Source organism: Herpailurus yagouaroundi, unplaced genomic scaffold (genome assembly GCF_014898765.1).
Source record: "Herpailurus yagouaroundi ecotype Mexico unplaced genomic scaffold, PumYag 77, whole genome shotgun sequence".
NCBI classification, from domain to species: Eukaryota; Metazoa; Chordata; class Mammalia; order Carnivora; family Felidae; genus Herpailurus; species Herpailurus yagouaroundi.
This window is the reverse complement of record NW_024412388.1, coordinates 83399157-83423305: the sequence shown is the minus strand read 5'-3', so window position 1 is coordinate 83423305 and position 24149 is coordinate 83399157. Positions and strand designations below refer to the sequence as shown.

Genomic DNA, 24149 nt, shown 5'->3' with positions numbered 1-24149 from the left:
AGAGAGAGAGAGAGAGAGAATGAGCAGGGGAGGGACAGAGAAACAGAGTATCCGAAGCAGGCTCCTCGCTGACAGCAGAGATCCCGATGCAGGGCTCAAACCCACTAACAGTGAGATCACGACCTGAGCCAAAGTAGGATGCTCAACCAACTGAGCCACCCAGACATCCCAAAGACATATATTTATCGAGAGCAGAATAAGTGACAAACACTGGGGATAAATATGGTCACCAAGATCAACAGGTTCTTCCTGCCTGAAACTTCAGTATGGGAAGTGAGCTGTAAATCAAATGCAATAGTTATGAGTAAAAAGCATATTAGTAAAAGAAGGCCTTAACCTATTCTGAATTCTTGGAGCCTTCTTGAAGAAGTAATATTTACCATGAGATAAAAAGGGGCCAGTACTCAGCCATGGATAGAAGGGAAGGATTTTCTAGGCTGCCAGATCTTATGAAAAAGTCTTAAGGCAAAGAAAGAATGTGGCAATTGTGAAGAAAAGAGCAAAGACCTGGGTGATTGGAACATAGTGAGCAAAAAGAACCACAGTAGATAAGGCTGAAGAGGTAGACAGGGCTCAATGGTGGTTGAGTTAACTGATGAACAGCACTCCAACCTCAGCATGACCACCTCTGAACATGAGAACAACCTCCAGGCAGTACATCTGAATCAATGAAGGGAAAATGAGAGAGTTAGTGTCATTTCTTATGCTGTACTAAATTTGATTCCTTGTAAATCCAACCAACTGGATCTAATTTTTAACAGCTGTACTGAGGTTTGCCTGACATACAGTAAACTGCACATATTTAAAGGGTACAATCTGGTTAAGTTTTGAAATACATATACGCCTGTGAGGCCATCACCACATCGAGTCTATGAAAGTATTCGTTGTCCTGAAAGCTTCCTTCTGCCCCTTCACAGGGAGGGGTGCCCCTCCCACCCAGCACTCCCATCCCCACGCAATGATTGACATGCCATGCTTGGAACAGTGCCTAGAACATAAATAAGTTTTCTTGAATAAATGAAAAGTGAGTCCATGTGGAGAATTAGCTCTTGGTTTGACATTGGGTTGATTGCTTCATCTTTTCCAGGTATGCAGTGCCATTCAGAACCAGGACTTCACTGTTATCCAAGACTACTGCACTGGCCTCAAAGCCCTGCTTTATCTGAAAAGCATTGAAGAAGTGCAAGACTGGGACGGGCAGAGTCCGGCTACCATGAGTCATCAGAAAGGGAAACCTGTTCCGCGTATTGCTGAACTCATGGGAAAGGTATGTGCTCAACTTTTCCTGTTGTCCTTAAGAACTCTACCTCAGTCACTTTCTATTTCAGGTCTTGTTTTCTTTCCCACTGTCTCAGGAACAGGAAACACAGTGCCTTTTGGATGTAATTTCTGTAGTAGAATCATTCTGAAGGAGGCTTGATTACAGCTATATGACAGGTCCGTGAGTTACATTTTTATAAAACCAACATAACACAAGGTCATGTAAAGGGAAAAGATTGAAGTTTGTAGTGTAAAGTGCCTCCAAATTCTTGCTTACTGTGGTGATGACTGGCATTCTTTGCAGTGGGAAACTGGAGATTTCTTTATTCTTTAACAAGCTCTGGAAATTATAACATTACCTTTCTATTTTCAAGACAATCAAATCACTGGAGCCCTGAATAATATGATGAAGTTTTTAAAATTAAAATCTAATCAGTATCTTTTGTAACTGCTTCTGCTATGTGGTTAAACCTGGGCTCAAAAGGTTATGTCCCAACTTTCTCACTAACTGTTATTTTCAGAGAAATATATACTACATTTACATTTTGTATAATACAGTGATTTTAGCAAATTTTTTCTAAAACAACATTCAGCATTTTGCCTTTGTATTTCCTTTGTATTATTCTAAATAGACAATCATTGTCAGAAGACATTTCTTGAATGTCTGAATGAGGGGAGGAAAAATTATAATTCTTAGTCTTTTCAGCTTGTCACTACATCAATAATTAACTTTAAAAAAAAAGAAAGGCAAGTATAAAAAGATTCTTTAAGGAAGCATTTAATAATTCAAATGAATCTTAACTTGAAACAGGTCACATGAAAAAGAATGGAAAACAAAAACCCTGGGTACTCTGCCTTGGGTGGCAGGGTTAGGGGCTCTGAAAGAATAAGAGAAACATTATATAACTGACTTACATTTGGCTAGTTTTAATAGAAAATATCACTGTCCTCCAAGGTAGCTAAAAATAAGGACTTCTTGAAAAATAATGTGCATGATTACAAGTCCAGTGATGAAAAACAAAAGGGAGAAAGAAATAAAATCTTACAGTGTAGATTCCTGGAAAATATCGTGATGAATGACTTCATGAGTGGCAATCAAACAGAAAAAAGGGTGGGTGACATTAATATTTATAATATTGTAATTAGCAAGACTGTGCCTAAGCATCATTATTAATGTAGCTAATCATATTATCATAAACTGAGTCTGCAGTATTTAGACAGTGAATGTTCTTGCTTTATCAATGACCATCAACGTCTGAAGGTTGTTCATAGCGAAAAACCTGTTTTTTTTTCACAAATAACTTTACAGTCATTCAATGTAAATATCTCAAACAAATTGGCTCTGACATGATAATTTTGATAGTTTATGACCATTTGTAAAAGCATGGTCTCAAATTTGAATGGTCGCTATGTGAGTTGAAATGTTAGCAATTATATTGCACCAGGCCGTTTTGTCTTTAAGGGACTTCCACACTCATTTCAAAACTTACATATTCAAATAAAAGATGAATAATGATGGAGACACTTGTGTCAATGACATAAGTGGAAATTGATTTTCTGACAGTTTGAAACTAGATTCCGACTTTATTTTGGTAAGCCCAGCCTTCATCAAAATCATTAGTATAATTTTCAGCATTATCATTTAAAATAAGATTTTTTTCACATAGATTTTGCTTGTGTGATTATATTAGTGATTCATTTCTCACCTCTAAGTTGAAGAACTAGCAGTTGGTCTGGCAATAGATCTTTGCTCCTGGATTCCCCTATGTGGGCTGACATGACTAAAACAATAGGTGATGGTCCTTTAACGTAACGTCCCTAACAGTGCATCAAAGTGCGCTAGATCCAAGGTACAGGTGGCTTCCTAGTTGTTCCTTTTTGTGTTTCTGGTGTGTGTGTGTGTGTGTGTGTGTGTGTGTGTGTGTGTGTGTCTTTGAAAACAACTCATATTGCTCTCTTACTAGCTGAAGAATAGCATGCTGCTCCTTATAGTGTTTTCATGTTACAGGGACAACCAGAGATGATGTAGACCCTTTTGAGAAGGGCCTGTTAGAAAGAGCTGGCTTCTTACAGGAAAGATTTGTTTGGAAAGTACAATTGTTACTCTACTTAATCTTTCACTCGGAGGTCAGGCTAGAATAAATTAGAGTAGAAATTTAGAAGAAACCAATTACAATACAGTGTTTGAAGATGGAGAGAAAATGAGACGTTAGCTATGGAAACAAGGATTTGGCCAAATTAGCCATGTTATCTTTTAAGTAATTAGTATATTTAATATACTCTCCCTTTGCATACCTCACTTATTAATTTATTAAACTTCCCAAGCAATGTTTCTTCGGGTGGCTTTGGAAAGGCAAAAAGTCAGGCATTTATAGTTTGCTCTGGTCTTATGGTGCCACTTGTATAAATCTGTACCTGCAAACGTGAGAACAAACCCCATACAAAGAGCAGCCACTGGCTCTGCTGCACCACAGAGCAGTTGATCTCAAGCTGCTGGGGCTTAAAAACCATGGGGCATACTTAGGAAAAATGTACATTCTCTGGCCCTGCTCCCAGAGATGCTGATTCAGTCAGTCAGAAGTGGGTCCAGGAAGGAACCTGCATTGTGATGTTGTGATTCTGATGCAGGGACCTAAGGATCCACATTGCCAAAACTAATAAAGGAGAGAATAGCAACAGAATATCCTTAGAGATGGAGAGGTTAGTAGTGAGTGCAATGCAAGCTGCTGTTGATGGAGAAAGCCAGCAATAAATGATTTTGAGCTGGAAGAGAAGTGAAATAGATGACGAAATCCAGAGAAGCGGTACACTGAGCTCTGAGTGGCTGGTGGTGGAAAGTACCTTGATGAGGAGACGGGGGCAGGGAATTAGTGCAGCAGGTAGGCCAAAGACGTGTAAGGAAGCAAGAAGAATTGTGAGGATAGAGATACTTTGCCAACAAAGACATAACATTCCCAGTCCGCGCAGACGATCAACAATGAGGAAATCTGTGAGGATAAGGAGGCAGAGACTATTCACAGGGACATCAGAAAGGAAGGGTCTCGGCAGCAGAGTATCCGGTTATTTATTCTCAGTTATCTTAATGCCTTCTTCTCCCTGGCGAAAACCTAGGCAACTCAGTAAAAGTGAAGTGAATGTTTGCCACCCACAGGGCAGAGGTTACTAGCAGAGTCCAGAGTGAGACTGATAGGTTTACATGATGTTTTGTTACTTAGCTAGGTAGGCAACTTGGACAAGTTAATTAAGCTCTTCCAAACTCTTTCTAAAACTATGAAATGAAGATAACCACAATGTAAGTCCACAGTCCCTCATTAGCAATTCTGAAATCCAAAAAGTGCTGAAACCAAATGTTTCACGCAACTCATTTGGCAGCAAACATGACCTAAACTGATGTGAGGCTATTTATAATTTTTATTTATTCCTCTTAGAGTGAACATTTAAATGTTTACTACAGGGAGACCAATGTGTTTGATTCCAAGTTGCTACCCCACATAATGCTTGGGGTATCACACATTTTACTTTGCTGAAGCCCCCAGAAAACCAGTTCTAAATTCTGAGATATATTTGGCCCCAAGGATTTTAGTTAAGGGATTGTGAAGAGTATTTAATTGAGAATATAACTGCAATTATAACTTTACTCACAATTTTTCTTTATAATTGGAGAAAAGTATATATTTTAGTGATAGCAGAAAATAAATTATTAGTATTTACAATTTTTAGGTGTGGCAAATCACAGTTATTTTGAGATTATTTGCTTGGGAAATATAAGAGAAATTGGATACTCCAATATTAGAACAGAAAGTTTTGCAACCAAAAAGCATGGAAGGAAATGTCTTTACTGTTTTATGCTTGGGATGGGAACAGGATTCCTAAGCAAGAGCCCTTGAAAGGGACTAGCACAGGCCAAAACTACTGACTGATTGGGGTCTGCATGCATTTTTACTTTCTGTTCCCTACACCTGGAATGTCTTTCCCATTCACTGAAGAGAAATTCTCAAGCACCCCTTCTCTTTGAGTTATTCTTTGATCTTTACATCAGAATTAATTTCTCCTTCTCTTCTTCATCCTTAGTTGCAACAAGTATCACCCAGCATGTGAATGTTTGAATGTCTTTTTCCTCTAGTAGACAGCAAGCTCACCTCCCAATTCCTTGGACACCCACTGATACACAGTAAGGGCTCTGTAAATGCTGCTTGAATAAGTAAATGAATGATAAATGAATGCTGTAAGAAAACAGCTAAGTGGTAGCATTAAAAATTAGTAGTCATTTGACTTACTGAGCCATTGCTTTTCCCATCACATCAGAAATGAAATGAATTTGTAAAAAGTAACTTTGAACTTAAAGTTCTATTTCGTGTATGAGTCTAGTTTCGTAAAATGAGATGGAAGAAATCAGAGAGGAACGAGGTAGGCAGGTGAGCAAATTTTATTCCTTCTTGGCATAGAAAAATGTATCTAGACTCAAAGCTTCTTGAGGGCCTAGATCACAGACTGTGTGCCAGTGACTGACACAACATCTACCATGTGGGAGTGATGGCATGGTAGCTGGACTGCTGAAAGAATATATTGATCAATCACACATTTATTTTAAGATGTATCTTAAATATCACTTCCTTTTGAAGTCATCTATGACCCTCTTCTTCTCTCTCTGGGAAAATTGAGTCCCTCATTTCTCTGTTCTTGTTCCTGTAACTGGTATTGCATTTATTATATTGTCTTCTGGCTATAGGTCTTCTTGTCAATCACTGAGGTCATTGTGAGCGTCTTGAAAATGGAGATCATGTCATATTTATACGTGAATTTTCAAGAACCTAGCACAGTGCTACATGCTTATAGAATTAATTTGCACAAACTATCTGCAGTGTCCTTATTTGGAAGGAAAAAAGAAAGCAAATTTATAATCAAAATCCAGCCAGTCCCTTTCAAGAATAGCAGTGATTTTAGAAGGAAACTGTAAAGTGCCAAATTACTTTCAGTAGGTATTAAAACATGATATTATCATGTGATGTTAATAATTAAACATAATATGTTCACATTAAAAAGCTTTCATTAGGGTTAAATCAGAAAAACTGTCAATGTGCTTGCATAGCATCTCCTAAAACAAGGCTTTATTTTGATGAAAGAAATCAAAATATGTGCATCCATATGACCAGATATATCATTCTCATGTTATTTTAAAGTCACAAGTGATATGATTTTATAAAACTACTGCTATCTGGTTGTAGTGTTTATATGTACATATCTAACTATCTGTTTATTTGTTTCTGCCATGCTATGCAATACAGAGAACAAAGAAGTGTTCAAAAGGAACGTATGATGTCATGAGCATGACCATTACAAAAGGCCTAATAACAACAGTCTTGGAAGAGGAGAGCAGTATCTCCTACTTACAACTTTAAAAGTTTTATGTCTTCCATGCTGTTTACTCTTTCATGCTTTGAGATATAATTTGCATAAAGAAAAATGCACCGGTCTTAAATGAACCATTTGATGAGTTTTGACAAATGCACACATCCACAGAATCCTCACTTCTGTCAAGATATTGAACACTGCCAGCATCTTGGAAGAGTCCCTTCTGCCCCTTCCCAATCATTATCTCTCCATCCTCTCCTAAGAGAAGTGAACACAATTTAGTTTATATCATCATAGAGATTAGTTGGTTCCTATTCTGTAGCATCATATAATTCGAATTGCTAAGAATATGTGTTTTTGTGTGTGTGGTTATTTCCAGCACAGTGGTTTGGAAAATCATCCATGTTGTTGTGGGTGTTAAGTAACTCATCTCTTTTTATTGGTGAATAATATTCTATTGAATAAATATATCATAATTTGGTTATTCATTCAAATTTACAGTTGAGCTGTTTCCACTTTTCCAGTATTATAAATATGTCTAAAATAAGCATTCAGGCATAACTGTTCTCATTTCCCTTGACTGATATGTAGGAGTGTAGTACCTGGGTTATAAAGTGATATATAAGCTTTGCAAGAAACTTGCCAACAGATTTCAAAGTGGTTGTACCATTTTATACTCCTGCCAATTGTGGATGGGTGTTTCAGTTCCTTCACATTCCAGCCAACATTGGGTATTCTCCATCTTTTTAGTTGGAGCCTTTTAGTACATGTACATTGATTGGGATTTCCTTGTGATTTGAATTTCCATCTCCCTGAAAACTAATGATATTAAAAACTTCTCCATGTTCTTGCTGGCCATCCATATATCTTTTCTGCAAAGTACCTATTCAAATCTTTTGCCTGTTTAAAAATTGGGTTTATTTTTTACTGAATTTTAGGAGGTCTGTATATATTCGGGGTACAGGTCCATAGATGCAAAAAAGCATTTGACAAAATCCAGCATCCACTCATACTAAAAGCCCTAAGCAACCTAATAATAGAAGGAAATGTCTGTCCTCGGTCTGATAAAGGGCATGTACAAAAAATCCTACAATACATGTCATATTTAAATTGTGACTAAATAAATTTTTCTTCTAAGATCCAGAACCAGGCATGTTCTCACACTTCTACCCAGTATTGTACCAGAGGTCCGAACTAATGTCTAAAGATGTAAAAACAAATAAATGGCATCCAGATTGGAAACCTACTAAAATTGTCATTTGCAGATGGTAATATTGTATACATCAAAAATCCCAACAAATATATAAAAACACTATTAAAATCAATAAATGAACTTAGGAAATTTTCATGATACAAATATAGTATACAAAAGTGATTTGTATTTATAGATGAACAATTAAAATAATGAAAAATCAGAAAACTAAATTTTAAAATTCCATTTACAATAGCATTTAAAACCACAAAATACTTAGCAACAAATTAAAATGTATGCAGTATCCATACACTGAGAACTATAAGGGAGTCTTGAGAGAAACTAATGAAAAAAATCAATGGAGAGATAATGTTTTCTCCAAATTAATCTGTAGATATATCACAATCCCAATCAAAATCCCAACACATGTTTTTATAGACTATTAAATTTTAGAAGTTGTTTCTAAAATTTACATTGTATTTAAAGGAGCTAGAATAACCACAACAGTGTAGAAAAAGAACAAATTTGGAGGATTTGAACTGTCTTCAAGTTTTTCTATAAATCTACAGTAATCAAACAAGCATGTTTGAGTGTCAGGATAGATAAATAGATTGATGGAACAGACAGAAAATCCAGAAATAGACCCACACATATATACTCAACTGACTTTTCACAAAAGTGCCAAATAATTCAATGGAGAAAGGAAAGTCCTTTCAATAAATGGTGCTAAAATTAATGGAACCTCATATTTTTCTCACACAGGACACAAAAGTAATTTTAAATATATCATAGATATAGAAGTATAAAAATGTTAAAGAAAACATAAGTAAATTTCCTCATAACCTAGGGATAAGGAAAGATTTCTTCGATAGGATGCAAAAAGCACTAACCAACAAAAAAAAAATTGACAACTTAAAGTTCATCAAAATCAACTTCTGGCCATCAAAAGACACAATTAAGTACGTGGAAATTCAAGTCACAGAATGAGAGAGCATATTCATGATATTTATATTTCATTTATATTTCATAAACAACTTGTGACGAGAATAAATGTATGTACTACTTTAAAAATGTAAGCCAGATAACATGAAATAATTTAATTTCATCAACAACTGTATGGAAATCTTAAAATAAAAAGTCCATGGTGAGGACCTATCTGTAGGCTCTTGCAACTAACTCTCATCCATCTATGATAACTGGGTTTTTTTGTTTGTTTTTTGTTTTTTGTTTGTTCGTTCGTTTGCTCTTTTCTCTAATATCACTTTAGAGCTAGCCCAGAAAAGGAGTGAGGGAGAAGAAAGCCATTTTCCTTCAAGTTCGTCTTATGGCCCTGTGGTTCTTGCCCATGTTATTTTCTCCCATTGCAGCTTTGTCCCTGTGGTTATTCCTTTTGAGGCTGCCAGTGGGTACTTCATATTGTTAGAAAAGTTCCAGATGACATTTTACATTTCTGTCAGTTGCTTGGGTAATGATTGAAATAGGAAGCAGTATTATTGAGATCACTTTCTATGATTGTAGCAAGATTGCATGAGGCTAAATTATTTTTACTGATTCAGCTCACTTCATAGGACATGGCAAAAAAAACAAAAACAAAAAAACAAAGCACCAGTTCCTGAAAGTTCAAATTTTCCCAAATTACCAAATCAGAGTCTACTGTGTAGGTATTATGAGAACTTATCTACATCTCTAAATATCATCAGATAGTTTGAGTAGTATCTTAAGTAAAATGCTGAAATGCCAAGTATACTTTAAGAATAGGGCAGACAGGGGAGCCTGGGTGGTTCAGTCAGTTAAGTTTCCAACTCTGGATTTTAGCTCAGATCATGATCTCAGGGTTCGTGGGTTTGAGCCTAACATCAGGCTCTATGCTGACAGTGTGGAGCCTGCTTGGGATCCTCTCTGTCTCCCTCTGGCTCTGCCATTCCTCCCCCCACCTCAAAAAATAAACAAATAAACTAAAAAAAAAAAAAAATAGGGTAGACCCCTGTTTATAAATGGTGATTATTCCTACTTAGAAGCAAAAAATCTTGAATAAGATCTTGTAGTTCTGAGCGTCTAATCATCTCATTAAGGTTTAATGATCCCACAAAGAAGTCAGCATGCCATTGTAAAAGCAACGTGTTAGAGTCTAGCAGGTCTAGGTTTGAATCCAGGTTCAATGTCTTACTACTGGGTGAACTGGGGCCAGCTACATGACCACACAATCTTCTATTCCTGTATGGCAAAGTTAAGATAATGATAGCAATTTCAGGATGCTTTGTGAGGATTAGAAATCATATGTAAAGTTTATAGCACGTAGAAAGCAGGCATTCAGCACATGCTACTCAGTGTTAGAGTTAATTCTAAACTAGATGATGGGTAAATGCATAGACACATAGATACATAGATAGAACATAGGTAGAGATCTAGAAGTATTAGGGCAATTTGTATATGTGATACTTAACACATTATTTTTATACTTTCTCTAGACCTTCTACTGATAATGTGATTTTACTAGCTTAGTTTTGTTTGAGCTGGTCAAAAGCTAGCACCTTTATCCTTTGAAGCACTCTTTTTGCAAAAAAAAAAAAAAAAAAAAGCTTCTAAATAATTCAGAAGTGTTCACTTTCTAGGTAGAATGGAAATGAATTTGTTAATTTGGGGTTTGACCAGTAAACTGGCATGGGTGGTCCATCCTTGGTCCTAAAATAGGTAGAAGGGAGGAGCCTATTAACTGTTGTCAAACCAGAGTAACAATGCCAAAATTTTAAATGAGTCATTAGGGGAGGTGCTGGTAGGACTGTCTCATGTTATACTATGAGGTAGTTTTGCATTGCTTATAACCAAAATAGTTTGTGCCACTATAAGCCTTCCCAGCTTGGTCTCTCTCCCATCTCAAGGGTAAGTGGGTCTATATCACAGGACAACTTTAAACACTTGGTAGTAGTTTCCAGCAGCAATATGTAGAAAAAGATTATGGTCCAAAGCCAAGTCCAGCAGAGGTGTGTGATGAAGTGGTAATGCCTGCATCAGCATGGACACAGGACAAGATGTTGCAGAATATGGCTTCCCACTTCCCAAGTGTAGAGCATTGACACCTTGCCTGGTTTAGGAATTTGGGTAGCCTTGAACTTTACAATTTTGGTAACCACTGCTGCTGCCTCATTGAAATCCACCATTGTATGCCTGAAATAAAATGCAAATTTAAAAAATTACTGTTTTGCTAGCATCCCTCCAAGCTTTGCCTTCACCCATCATGCTTTTTAAAAGTATGATTTCCTATTTCTCCTTATTCATAAACAGATATCTAATTGCCAGGCACAAATGTAATTATTTCTTTTGTCACTTTCATGAAAGTAAGCGGTTAAGTATAATTTCTTACACTGCATCAAATATACTACTTAAATCAGAATGCACCTTATCAATATTAATTTTACACGTAGACCTTCTGTAAAATTACTTTTCATCCTTCAACACAACCCACCCACATTAATTTTGATGTTACTGGTAAGCCAGGGGAAAAAAAAATAGGATTTTTCTTGTTCTAGGTGGGGGATTGAGGATTTATAAAGAAAGCATTACTGTAAGCATGTAAGATAAAATTTGAATTCAAATACTCCTTGAACTGCCCACCTACCCTCCCTCCTAAGAACTCTAGAAAATCAGTGTCCATTTATTGCAAACCAGTTAGCTTTGTTCCTAATCCTGGTTTTATGGAGTGAGGCAAAATATCTCTCTGTAATTCTGAGCTCTGCCCTTGAGATTCTCCCTGAGGGAAAAAATATATATGTTTGTTCTATCTCTGTTTAAGCTCATCTGCCCACTTGAATAAAGGAAGCATTAGATAAAAGATATAATTTTCTGCTAATTAAAGGGGTCAAGGAGTCATTTTGATAAGGTAAAGAGTCAACAGAAATTCTAATTATGTTCGGCTTTATGCCAATATGTCCTAATCTAAGACTTGAAGAAAAAAAAATAAATGTCTACTTTTTGAAATTAAAAAAAAAAGGATCTGATTACCAAAAAAAATTTTAAATAAAACAAACCATGATTAGTTTGCTTTTTTAGCTTTCAAATTATATGGATCATAACTGCTATTGAACAGCTTTACCAACACCCTAGAAGCCTAGGAAGGATAGGCCAAGATATCTTTAATTGCACTGAATAATTGCCAGTCTCATGGTTAGCCAAATCAGTTTATAGACCTAGATGAAATACCCATCCCGTCCCTCTTTTTCTTAGAAATGTGATCACTGTTAGGTTGCCCATATTGATCTAATTAATCACTTTATTTCTAAATTTTTTAACATTTTTTGCTGTATAGATATCAGAAAGTGATCTTATATGTGTCTCAAATTCGTACCCTTTAATAGTCTGCACTTCATGGTCACAGGTGACCCCTAGAAATGTGTTTGAGATGTGACTACAGCTTGCAAGGAGAAACGTGATAACGCTACTCAAAAAACCCTTTGGATTTCAGCTTCAGGCGCTATTTGTGGTGTTGCCTCATTGATGGGAATGCCCTGAAGACCTCATTCCCAGCCCCTCTTACCTGCTAGCTGGTGTGCTATAGATTGTTCACAGAAAACCCTGTCAAGATTGTGCCTTTTGAAGATTTGTTGCTATACATCCTTAAAACATTTTGCTTGTCTTACCTGCTTATCCATTTTATCCCATTTCACCTCAAACTATAGAACCTTCTCTAGATCCTCTTCTGGCAGTTAATTTCTGCATGCACCCAGTCCAACTGAGCTGTAGAATGTCACCCATCAGGCTAGCCATTTTTCAGAACCTGAATATTACCAAGTCTTTCTTTCCATTTAATGTAGATCCTAAGTGAAACTAATGAAAGTAAACATATAGCATTTGTAGTAATCCAGACGTCCTAGGGAAAGAGCATTTCAGTACTGTCAAATACAGTCTTTATTGAGATATAGAAAAATCCTGCCTTATATTGTCCTACTCTGTTCATGTGTTTCATGTTGGTGGTGGGCATTAGTGGTGTTCACTAATGGCTCCATAGGAGAAGCAAATCTCCTTGTCTCTTGGATGTTCCATGTGACTAGATGACTTGCTTTAGTCAAGACAATGTGAGTGAAGTATAGTATGTGATTCTGGGTAGAAACATTTAAGCTGGCATTCGATTCCCCAATATTCCCTTACTTTGCCACAGTGAATGCTGAGGTGTTATGTTGAGAAGGTGGCAATGTAAACGGATAAAATGGATGGGTAGATGGCTGATATACCATGTAGGACATCCAGAGATAGCAGACTTTTTGTGAGTGAGAGACCAACTTGGATTGTGTGCAGTCTCTGAGATTTGGGAGTTGGTTATCACTGCAGTACTATCAGCTGGTAAGGATTACACAGAGTTCCAAATGACTTGTACCTGCCACCAGAGGGACTGATGGCTACAGAGTTAACCCTCTGAAAAGTTGTAAAATGGAAATGTTCATCTTTAGTGATTTCCACTTCCTTTTCTGCACGTGGTCCCACATGCAGACAGCTAATTCCATAATGCACTTTTCCATATCATCACTCTGCCTCCAGTTTCTCGGCAAAGTGCCTGATACACCGGAGAACTTTCTTTCTAAACCATACGGTGAAAACATTTATTCTTGCATTGTACTTCATTTTAAATGAAGTTGGCCTAATCCAACTGAAGAGACAGAGCATAGTGTGTACCTTACCCATAACTCCTTTCTTGTTAGTAGTAAGGAACTTGGGCAACTTACATACTTTCTCTTAGCCACCATTTCCTCATCCCAAAACTTGGGGTAATAATATATATCTCATTGGATTGTAGAGAAAAATAAGCAACAGAGTATAAATTTCTTCTGAAAACCAGGTTGGGTCCTAGAAGGCATCATTTCCGCTCACTGTTTTTCATTCCTTAGTTGCTTTATTTTCAACCCATCAAAATTAGATATCTACCCATCCCCATTCCCCACATCACTAAAACTGCTCTTGCTGAAGTTATTAGTGCTTTGGTTATCACCAACTCCAGTAATTTCCCAGTCTTTATTAGGTCTTATTTTATTCAGCAACTGACTACTCCTTCATATTTGAAATCTCTTGTTTGGTTTTTTGAATACTCTTTTCTCCTGGTTTCTCCTTTACCTTTTATCAAGCAAACAATTGTTAGCACCTAATAGGCACCAGGCATTATAGAGGCAAATATTAATAATAACATAACTGCCCTCCCTCAAAAGGATCGCAGACTAGTGTGGAATTAGACAATTAAAGAGTTATTTATAATGTAGTGATAATTATAGTGATAGAGAGATATGCACAGAATAGCAGGGATGATGGGGTGTTTAAGAGTGGTTTCCAGACTAATCTGAAAGTTAAGATCTAGTAAGTGTAGGAAGAATACCTCAGGCTAAGGGAGATAACATGGCAAAGTCCTGGGGGTAGATAACATTTCTGTCTGTGGAGAGAACATTCTTGGACTTGATTTTTAGGACCCCCTCCTATTTTTATGGCCCTTACATACTAGTATTTACCCTATTCATGGCTGTCATGGTACAATATATGCTCATCAGACCCGTGAAGCCAATTTTACTCTCCTTGTTGTCATCTTCCAGATTTGTACTGTCACCAAAGATCTCCCCCTGGACATTACACACCCATCTATTCAGCTTTCTGGTAGACTTTGCCATGCGATAGCCCTGCTCGGTGCTCTTCCTGCAACCTAGGAATAAAACAACAGTAGTGATTATCCATGACAATTATATAAGCACTTTATAATTTACAAAGCACTTTGGCATACATTATCTCACCAGCTGCTTCCTTAATGTAATAGCAGCAGTGGGCAAAAAACCGTGTCACTGCCAACAGCGCTTTTCTGACCTTGGTCTCCCAGCCCCACCTACTAAAAACATGAGAGCAGCTGGATGGGAGCTGATTAGAGGCTGGAAGCTGACCTTGTTTGGGGACCAGGGGAGTATGGCAGCAGCAGGTGCCACCTCCACCTTCTCCATCTCCATAGGGGCAATAGAGCAAGTCAGAGGTTTCATGGCAAAATGTGGGAGGCTGCACAGAGCAACCAGGCTCATCATGAGCTGCCTGAGCACAGGCTGAAGGTGGCAGGCATCAGCTTGTGGGAGGTTAAGCGCTTATCCCCTCTCTCCCACTTTTCTGATTTCTTATTTCTTACATGCATTAACTATCATTTTGAAAGTTTCAGTGGGTTAATTAAATTCTTCTAGTGTTGATGCTATGAAAGCTGAAACATTTTCAACTGAGATTGACACTACTCAAGACATCGGCTTCACTGATGTTTGTTCAGCAACACTCCAATATGTCACAGGATTGCTGAGAGAACATCTGAGAGCTATAATGAGCTAAAAGTCAAGTACAGGGGAAAATGTGTTCCAGACTGCTGCAGATGTTCTCAAATCAAATCATATTTCTGTGAAATGCCATATAGAATATTCAGCGGTTGAAGGATGCAACATGAAAGGACAGTTCAATTGATTTGCACTGTTTTAAAATTTTATTTAGCCTAAATTACATGAAATGTGGTGGCTTTTTTTCACTTTGAATCAATTAATGAGAGATGCACTTGATCCTAATGAGCTTCAAGGATAATTTCCTTGCACTAAGAGGAATGCATTAACTGGTTAAGTAGGAGTCAAAGCCTAGAGAAGGTGGCAGTTGAATAAGGGAAACAGAGTAGAGTCCAGGGATTGACATTGTATAGCCCCACTTTCTCCCCTTCATTTCTCCTTTATCCCTCTGGCACCAAAATTGAGCAAACAACTGTTTACTTAATTCACCGAGATTCTGATAAGCCTAACTGTGGTGCTGTGTTGATGGTGATCCATTCTGTCCCTTCTGGGAAACCTGAAGGAAGCTTAGCAGGAGTGGGTCAAGGAAATGTTTTGATAGATGCATCTTTTGTAGTCCCCAACTTACATTCCATCACACAGGTGGCCTTGCACATCACCATAGTTTATGGGTATCCTGGCATCTGACTAGGAACAATATTCTCCTAAGTGAAGGGTAGCATAAGATAAGAACTGACAAACTCGAGTAAGGAAAAACAGAGAAAAATGCTTAAGTGACATGAGGAAGTACAGCAAGGCACCATAGTGAGATACCACCTCAGCCTCTATATGGCTAAAAATAAAAAGATTGACAACATCAAATGCTGGCAAGAATATGGAGCAACTAGAACTCTTGTACTTTGCCAGAGGGAATATAAAATGCTACCAGCACTTGGAAAAACTCTTCATTTTCTTATAAAACCCAACAATTCCATTCTCAGGTATTTATCCAAGAGAAATAAGAACACATTTCCATAACATTTGAGATAGATGAATTTTAAAACCAGTATGTTAAGGGAAGGGTGCCAGACACAAAAGAATACTTACTAAATCATGCCATTTATGTGGAGTTTAAGTGTAGGAGAAAAAAAAATCTATATCATTAGAAATCACAACAGTAATAAGTAGAAATGGATTGGAAGAAGGCACAAGGGCATTTTCTCGAGTGGTAGAAATGTCCTATACCTTGAGTGAGTGATGGTTTCATGGATAGATTTATTTGTCCACATTCCTCCAACTGTATGCTTACAATCTGTGCATTGTACTGTGTATGTATACCCACATAAATCAATTAAATTAATTGCTTTTAAAACAAACAACTAACTGACAGAAAGGAGAGGATAAGCATTCAGCAGTACTTTTAGGGACAAAGCAAGACAATATATAAGAAATACTAAAGACATTTTTTACGTCCAAATTACTTTTAATCAGGTAGCCTTTGGGAACTAAAAACCTTATGAATTTAACCACTAGAAAAGAATAACTGGTACCTACCTTGATACAAATCTTGGCTGGAAACCAGCTTAAAGAAAATGGATGGCTGGGGGCATAAACAAATGTATTTTCCTCTGCCAACTTGCCAGCAGCTAGGTGTGGAATTGGAATAGTTTAGGCCTTGCTCATCAGGGAGACTGGCTGGAGCCTAGAAATGAAGAAGAGGAACAGCTGGCTTCTTGAGGAGTGACATAGGTAAGGGATGAGGCAGCACAATGTAAATGAGAAGCTGCTTCTTAGAGGGAAAATTTGATTAGGTCCTTTGGTGGGACTTCAATTCTCTTTGCTTTGTAGGATCAGCCAGTGCCTGCAGCCTCTGTTAACAAAAGCTAGCCTTGCCTGAGGCCACAGCTCCCAGAACAGAACCTTAAATTGATTGCTGATAGGGTGTTACATGCAGGACTGGGCTCTTTTGCCCTACTGTCCTACCCACCCTTACACAAACAAACCCAGTGGGGCATTTGTCTGGAAATCTTAAGTCAAATACATTTGGAATGCTTTAATATATTATATTCATTGACATTTTGTCCTGCAATAGCTCTATTATTATTGGATAACAAATTTACATTTATAGAAATAAAGACAAAACTCTTGAGGTTGAATTTCCTTTCACTAGGTACATTTTGTTCATTTTATGAGGCATTACTGTTGCAAAGTTGTAAAGAGTTTAAAACTATATTTTGATTCTGGTGTTTTTCTCCTTCAAGTTTCTGCTTACCTAAGATGCATCTCTATAAAATTATGGCTGGAAACAAATATCACATGTCTTTTCCAAATTCACATAATTTTTGTGACAAATTTGATTTTTGGTTCTAATTAGAATTCATTTTACATATCTATGCCTAGCTCAAAAACTTTTGAGTTTGAATTTTATTCATTTAAATATACATGTATTCATTCATCAAATAAGGAGTATCTGTTAAGTGCCCAGGCATTGTGATAGATAATAGATAATAGATAATTGAGATTGAGATAGAGATAATCCCTTTATCATTGAGGGAAGGTCAATTGAAAAAATAATATTACTAAACTTTTTTAATGTCTTACATAATTATTTATGCTTATACGTATGTGTGTATATATGTGTATGTGTATATGTATATTTATATCCCCATTTTACAAAAGTAGAAACTGAGGCTTAATGAGATTTATTGTAGTTATTGTACTGGAAACAGCATGCAAACCCCATTAGGTTTATTGCAAAACTGTGCCTTTAACCACTTAATTATACCTTATCTCAACATAACTGCTGTTATGATATCAGAGTTAAAGAAACAGAAAGGAACAAGTGTCCATCTCAACCTGGCGGATCAGGAGCAATTAGAAAGGGACAGATGAACTGTGTCTTGAGGGATGAAAACAGTATAAGTTTTATGTAAATGTCCTCATTAATTCCAATCTATAGGCAATGGCTGTGGCCAAGTGATCACTTGTGAAAATTGCTACATTTTTATTTATGGTGGTAAAAGAGTTACAGAATCTGCTAGATAATTCCATTCCCTGATAGGGCATAGGCTTCATTCTTTGTGCTTTTGGGAGCTGTTGTCTTTTAGCATAAATCCCATCAAATCTTTGTGAGTTTTGCTTTTACATTTCCTTCATCTGTGACGAGAAGATTCTATTAACAACCCTGGCACCTTCCATTAAAGTCTACAACTTCCAACTGCCAGGAAGGGATAATGAAGTGATAAATTTAATTTGCTACCAAAATATGTAAGGCAGAGATATCTAAGTGAATTTATAGCATTAGCTATGTCTTTCCTCTTAGCATTAACAAAAGTTTTATGGCAGGTTATCAGAATCAGCACAAAAAAACAAATATATATAAACTTCCACACACCGAAATCAGATCTATAACTGTACCAAATCACTTCTTTCCCTCTTCTTTTAGCATTTCTAGGCTCAGCAGAACTTAATACAATGAATTTCAAGTATTTTTTTACTTGAAGAATGTAAAAACCTGTTAACCGGACTAAGAAACACTTATTACTCATTAATATACATACTCTGAAGTTTATAAAATATGAATCCCCTTCTGCTGCCCTTACCAGACTCTAATGGCTATGAAGATAAATAACATCATCCACGTACAATTGTGCCAATGAGGGTGCTTCAAATTCTGTGGGACACAGAATCTACTTTCTCCTCATTATTTAACTCTGTGCCATGGTCATAAAAATGATTGCTTAGTTTAAAAGCTTTCTTATACATTTCTACTTCAAGAATTCCTTTGTTCCAGTGAACTTTATCTTACAGAATCATCCCATGTCTTGGCATTGGGATCAGTCTCATATCCCGGGGGCGGGGCGGGGGGTGGGGTCATGATATCCCTAAACTGCACCCACTGAATGCACAACCAGGCTGAGTTCTGCTTCTACCATTCAGTGATGTGTGTGCTCATCTTGTAAAACAGAGAGAACTGTTAGGGTCGGTTCTTGACTTGCCCAAAGAAATGTAGAGTTAATAACTAAGATGATGATAATAAAAGCAAGCTACTTTCAGCTGGCTGTTGGGTAATACTGTTTTGAAGGCTTTAATTCTTGAAACAGTTCATATAGGGTTTGAATCATTTGTTTCTTTTTCCTGTTGAGAAAAGTAAGACTTAGGCAGGTTAGGAAAGTTGTTTAAGTTCCCATGCTAGTAAGCCATCCTAGCAGAGGCCACATTCTAGCCCAGGTCTGTGTGTTCGCAAAACTTGCACATTTGCCTACTACACTTCACTGGTTCCACTTATTATCTGGTGCAGAGGATCATTGGTTCTAAGGCTTTAGATTTCATTCCGAGTTGACAGATAGCAGATTAAGATTCTATTAATCTTTGGGCAAGAATGTTGAACTTTCCACCTCCCTTGCAATGACCTGTGGCATTCGATTGTACTAGGAATAACATGACACCTGCTTGCTCACTTGTATTCAGTGGACTCAGGATAAATCAATGTTTTTGCAAGCATATCATCCCCTTTCCTCAAGCCCTTCACCACCAGCATCAAGAGTGTTAGATGCATTGCTATACTGGCAACTGAGCTGATCCTCACCACATACAGCACTCTCTGTTTACTGACAAAGGTCATGGGCTCATCTCTTCTTCCTTCTGTTCCATCCCTTTAGTTTGGATTACTTGACTTTTAGCGCCTATACAACAAATCCAGTTTGGGTTATGAATTCATGTATTTATTTATATGCATAAATTTCCCCCACCAATTGCCTTAATGAGCTCAGTCCTTCTGGTCTGCTGATTTATGTCTTTGAAAGTGTTTGAGATAAAGAGAGCCAGAGAGTAATGGAGAAGAGCATGGGGAGAAGCCTGGATCCCAAGGTCTCCATTGGTCTCCCGCAGACTGCTTTGTTCTCCCCGGCGTTGGGCCTCCCCTTTAGCAGCTGCAGTGTCTGTCTAGATGTTTGTGGATGTCTGGCTCTGTGCCCAGCCAAACTTTTGATGCTTTCTTCCTCTCTTAAGTCACCTCAATTTCATATAAAAGCAGACATCTATGCAGAAGCTAGGTATTTGAATCAACTCTAGATTCTTCTATGTTAAGTGACCTATTGGCTTCTAGTGGCCATTACTGTCCAGGGTACCAGGCAATGACTGATTTGTACTTAATGGCAAGCAAATCCCTAGATATACCTACCAAGGATGTTAGAGCATCTTCATTATTATCCAGGCAAAGCTTCCGTTCAAACAGTCCTTATGCAAGCTTTGGTGTTTGAGGGTCTGTATAGAACCAAAAGCAAACCTACAAGTGGTATCTGAAAGTACCCTAGCTCTGTATGTGGGGACCCTCCCCCAGCTTACAATGCTTGTATATTTCCTGTATGTACTCCTATATGTTTCTTTCTGGAAGTTCCTGGAGCATTCCTGGCCTCACATTCTTGAGCCAAAGAAAAATGTCCAGAAAAGTGATTTCAATTTTATTCACTCTTTAGTTTTTATTGAGTGTCACAAATGTAAAATGCCAGAGCTATGGTAGGATGAGGTAAGGAAGTGGCAGGGGTTGGGTGTGGCGTGGAAAGCCCCAACGTTGTCTTAGAGGAGAGTTCAGTGTAGTGAGTATATAAAGTCAGACGACCATCCAAGGCAGAACACAATTGTGCAAACAAGAATTATACCACCAGTCAACATCAGAATGTATTTTGAAGTTTTCATTTGTTATGCCAAATATGTTTAGAATATGGGTTGAAGCAGTATAACCTGAGTGGTAATTAATTGCTGTAAGTTGAGAATAGTGTATTAGAAGAGGAAAGTGTGGCAGTATTTCAAGACTTAACCCAAATCATCAATGGGGCACCTGGATGGCTTAGCCAGTTAAGCCTCCAACTTCAGCTCAGGTCATGATATCACAGTTTGTGAGTTTGAGCCCTGCATCAAGCTCTGTGCTGATAGCTCAGAGCCTGGAGCCTGCTTCAGATTCTGTGTCTTCCTCTGTCTTTCTACCCCTACCCTCCATGTGTTCTCTCTCTCATAAATAAATAAATAAACATTAAAAAAAAAAAAGACAACCCAATTCATTAAAAAAAAAAAAAAAAGGTATATATCTGATCACTACTACAGGCATCTGGAAGCACATCTTTATATTAAGGGCATTTTCTCCCAAATGTGTTGCCTTGGAAAGAAGTGGATGCTTCATCTGACATAGAATGTAAGGCAGATGCCAATATGTACACATTTCGAGTTGGAAAGAACAGTAAATTATGGATGATATCGATCTCATCAGTAAATATTGACTCTTTAGAGCTACCAAATGAAAGTTGTGGTAATTAGACCATTTCTTACAAAAGTTAATTTGCAATTTTAACATGTTTACAGGTGACAACAAAGTTGGCAGAGCTACTCAACTTCTCTTTGTTTCCATTTTCTCCACTAAAATGAATAATCTCAATCTGGACAGAGAAAACCAAAATCACTACATGAGAATTGAAGCTCTAGCTCTTTGTAAATTAGTTTAGTCAGGTGGTACTTAGCCACTTCAAATTCAAGTCTCCAGTCCCAGACAAATGGCATCCTGAGAAATGTGATCAAAATACAGCTACTGGTCATCTCTGAGAAACCATCACACACAGCGGAAATGGCAAAACCTTGAAAATGCATTGATTTTACCAAAGAGAAGTGTGACTTGTGAAAACTTCTGAATGTCAGAGTTGAATGTGGTCTCCTAGACCACATAATTTTATATATATATGTGTGTGTGTGTGTGTGTGTGTGTGTATATATATATATATACATATATATATATATATATATATATATATACACATATATATATAATTGTAAAAACAGAAAAGTAAACAGTGTTCCTTTGGAAGCAGGATTTGTTTGTCTGAACCAATGTACATGAACAGGTAAGGAGGGAAATGAAAACTCAATCTGAGCAATTCATGCCAAACATACCTAATTTCATTCTGATGTATTTCTAGGTAACAGGTAACAATTGTTAACTTTCTCTTGGCTCTTACTAAATACCACCTACTGAGCTAAGTTATTTCATGTAACCCTTAGAGCAACCTGTAAAGTCTACTGATAACCCTACTTTACAGGTGAGAAAACAGGCAAGGCTAGTAGATCGTTGAGCTGGGATTTGGACCCAGATAATGGTAAATCAGAACCCAAACCCAAACCATTTTACATCCCTCTCAAAAGTGTGAGGAATTGCTGACGTGTACCTTGATTTCCGGAAGGCGTTTGACAGCTGACTGGTATAGCCTGTTGGATACTGTGGAGAAGACTGTCACAGAGCTAGATAGATATTAGCTAAGACTCATAATATATTCTTATTTCCCTATGAAAAGCTTTACTTGCTGTTTGGAAAATACCATACTTATAAAAAGAGTTCATACTCTCAGAGTTCCTCAGATTTATGACTAGAAACTGAATATATGACATGTACTATAGAAACCTGTCATCCAAACTTGAAAACATTACTCTGTCAGGATCTGATCATATTTAATTAAAGTAATATATTTATGAAAATTGAATGAGAGGAAAAAAGAAAGAAAGAAAGAAAGAAAGAAAGAAAGAAAGAAAGAAAAGAAACAAAGGCCTAGAATTTTTCTAGAGACTAGTAATGAAAAACTACAAACTTGTAAATTTTAGGTATAGCTTATTTAAAATGCAGGATGTTTAGTCATTAGAAGCTATAATATACCTTTATACCTTAACATTAAAAGGCCTGCTTTGCTAAACAAATTATTAGTAGATCCACATTTCAAGAAACTGTTTAACCTACTTAAGATAATTAACAGCTTTCAAGTATGCTATTGAAATTCATATAAAAAGCAACAATGAATGTGCTATTTTAAAAAAGCATTTGTTAGCGATTCCTTCCAATGGATGTACCTGAAAATGGGTTTCTTTCGTAAGAATCTGTAATTCAGACTTTTCACCAATTCAAAAGAACTCTTCACATAATTCATCCAAATTAGTGAGCTTTTACTGTAGACTTTTATGGAATAGAGAGAACACCATATTCCCTGTGGATATAATTTTATCTCAGTTATGTAGTCATTGTCTCATTCTATCTACTACCAGGAATCTTTCATTAGTTGCTTGCTGATCATATTCTAGAGGCTCAAAGTAATTATGTCCAAGAATTGTGCAATGTCAAGAAGTGGTAACTTACAGGAAATGGAGTGATAGGTACTTTAATTTTTTTAATCAAATACTAGGATACTAAATAAACCCAGGGAGTATATAAATATCAAGCAATACACAGAAGTATATATTGTGTTCTTCCTGTGACCAAAATTATTTGAACTTTTAATCTGCACTAAAACTTTTGTTAAAAATAGACTTTCCATTGCATGTTTTCTGAAATTAAAAAAAAAAAGACTTTCCACTGTAAGACCTTGATATATAAATCTATTCATAAATAGCATCATCTAAAGCATAATTCCCTATTTTTATAAATCCAAACTTTTGCTATCAGAAACATTTCCCATTTCCCAATTTAGCATTAATATACCCTATAAAGTGATTGAAAACATTTGTGGTAATAAAAACTACTAAAAATAAAATACAAGGAAATTTTCCAAAATGCTCAAATAATACAGTATTTAATATTCATGTACCTGCATTAAATTCTGATTTTTTTTTAACTTTGAAGCACAAGTTTTGGCCCATATGGCAAATATCTGGGTTCTTGCTTTTTTCTGGAGACCTTTCAACACAAAATGTAATTCCTGGAAGGTAATTTCTGGTACCTTTGAATTGAGAGAAGAAGGAGGTTTGGAAGGAGCAGGTAACTGGGTTGAGCAGCTGCTGAAAGTTGAGGGTACAATACAGGTAAACCACCAGTCACCTTAAGGAAACTCTCAACGGAAAGTGAACTTTTTCCCATTTCAATGAAGCCTTAGTTTTACCATACGGCTTTGTAATCTGCCAGTTTTTCTTAAGAAGTGAACTCTATGTACCAGAAGCAAGTGAGTATCATAATTTTGTCCTTTCACCCCTGTTTTCAAAATAGGGTTATCCGATTTGCTTCTGATATTGTTCACCAGACTCAGTGTGTGGCTGTGAATGTTTAGTTATTTTCTTTCCATTTGGAAAAT

At 36.9% G+C, this 24149-nt stretch overlaps 1 protein-coding gene across 1 annotated transcript in view; it reads left to right on the top strand.

Annotated features, from left to right (window-relative positions):
* Positions 1-24149, top strand: part of DPYD (dihydropyrimidine dehydrogenase) — an 891530-nt gene that overhangs the window by 758588 nt on the left and 108793 nt on the right. Inside the window, exon 23 of the mRNA XM_040471061.1 lies at positions 1088-1267. Coding sequence (XP_040326995.1) covers positions 1088-1267 — 180 coding nt within the window. The remainder of the gene's footprint in view (positions 1-1087; positions 1268-24149) is intronic.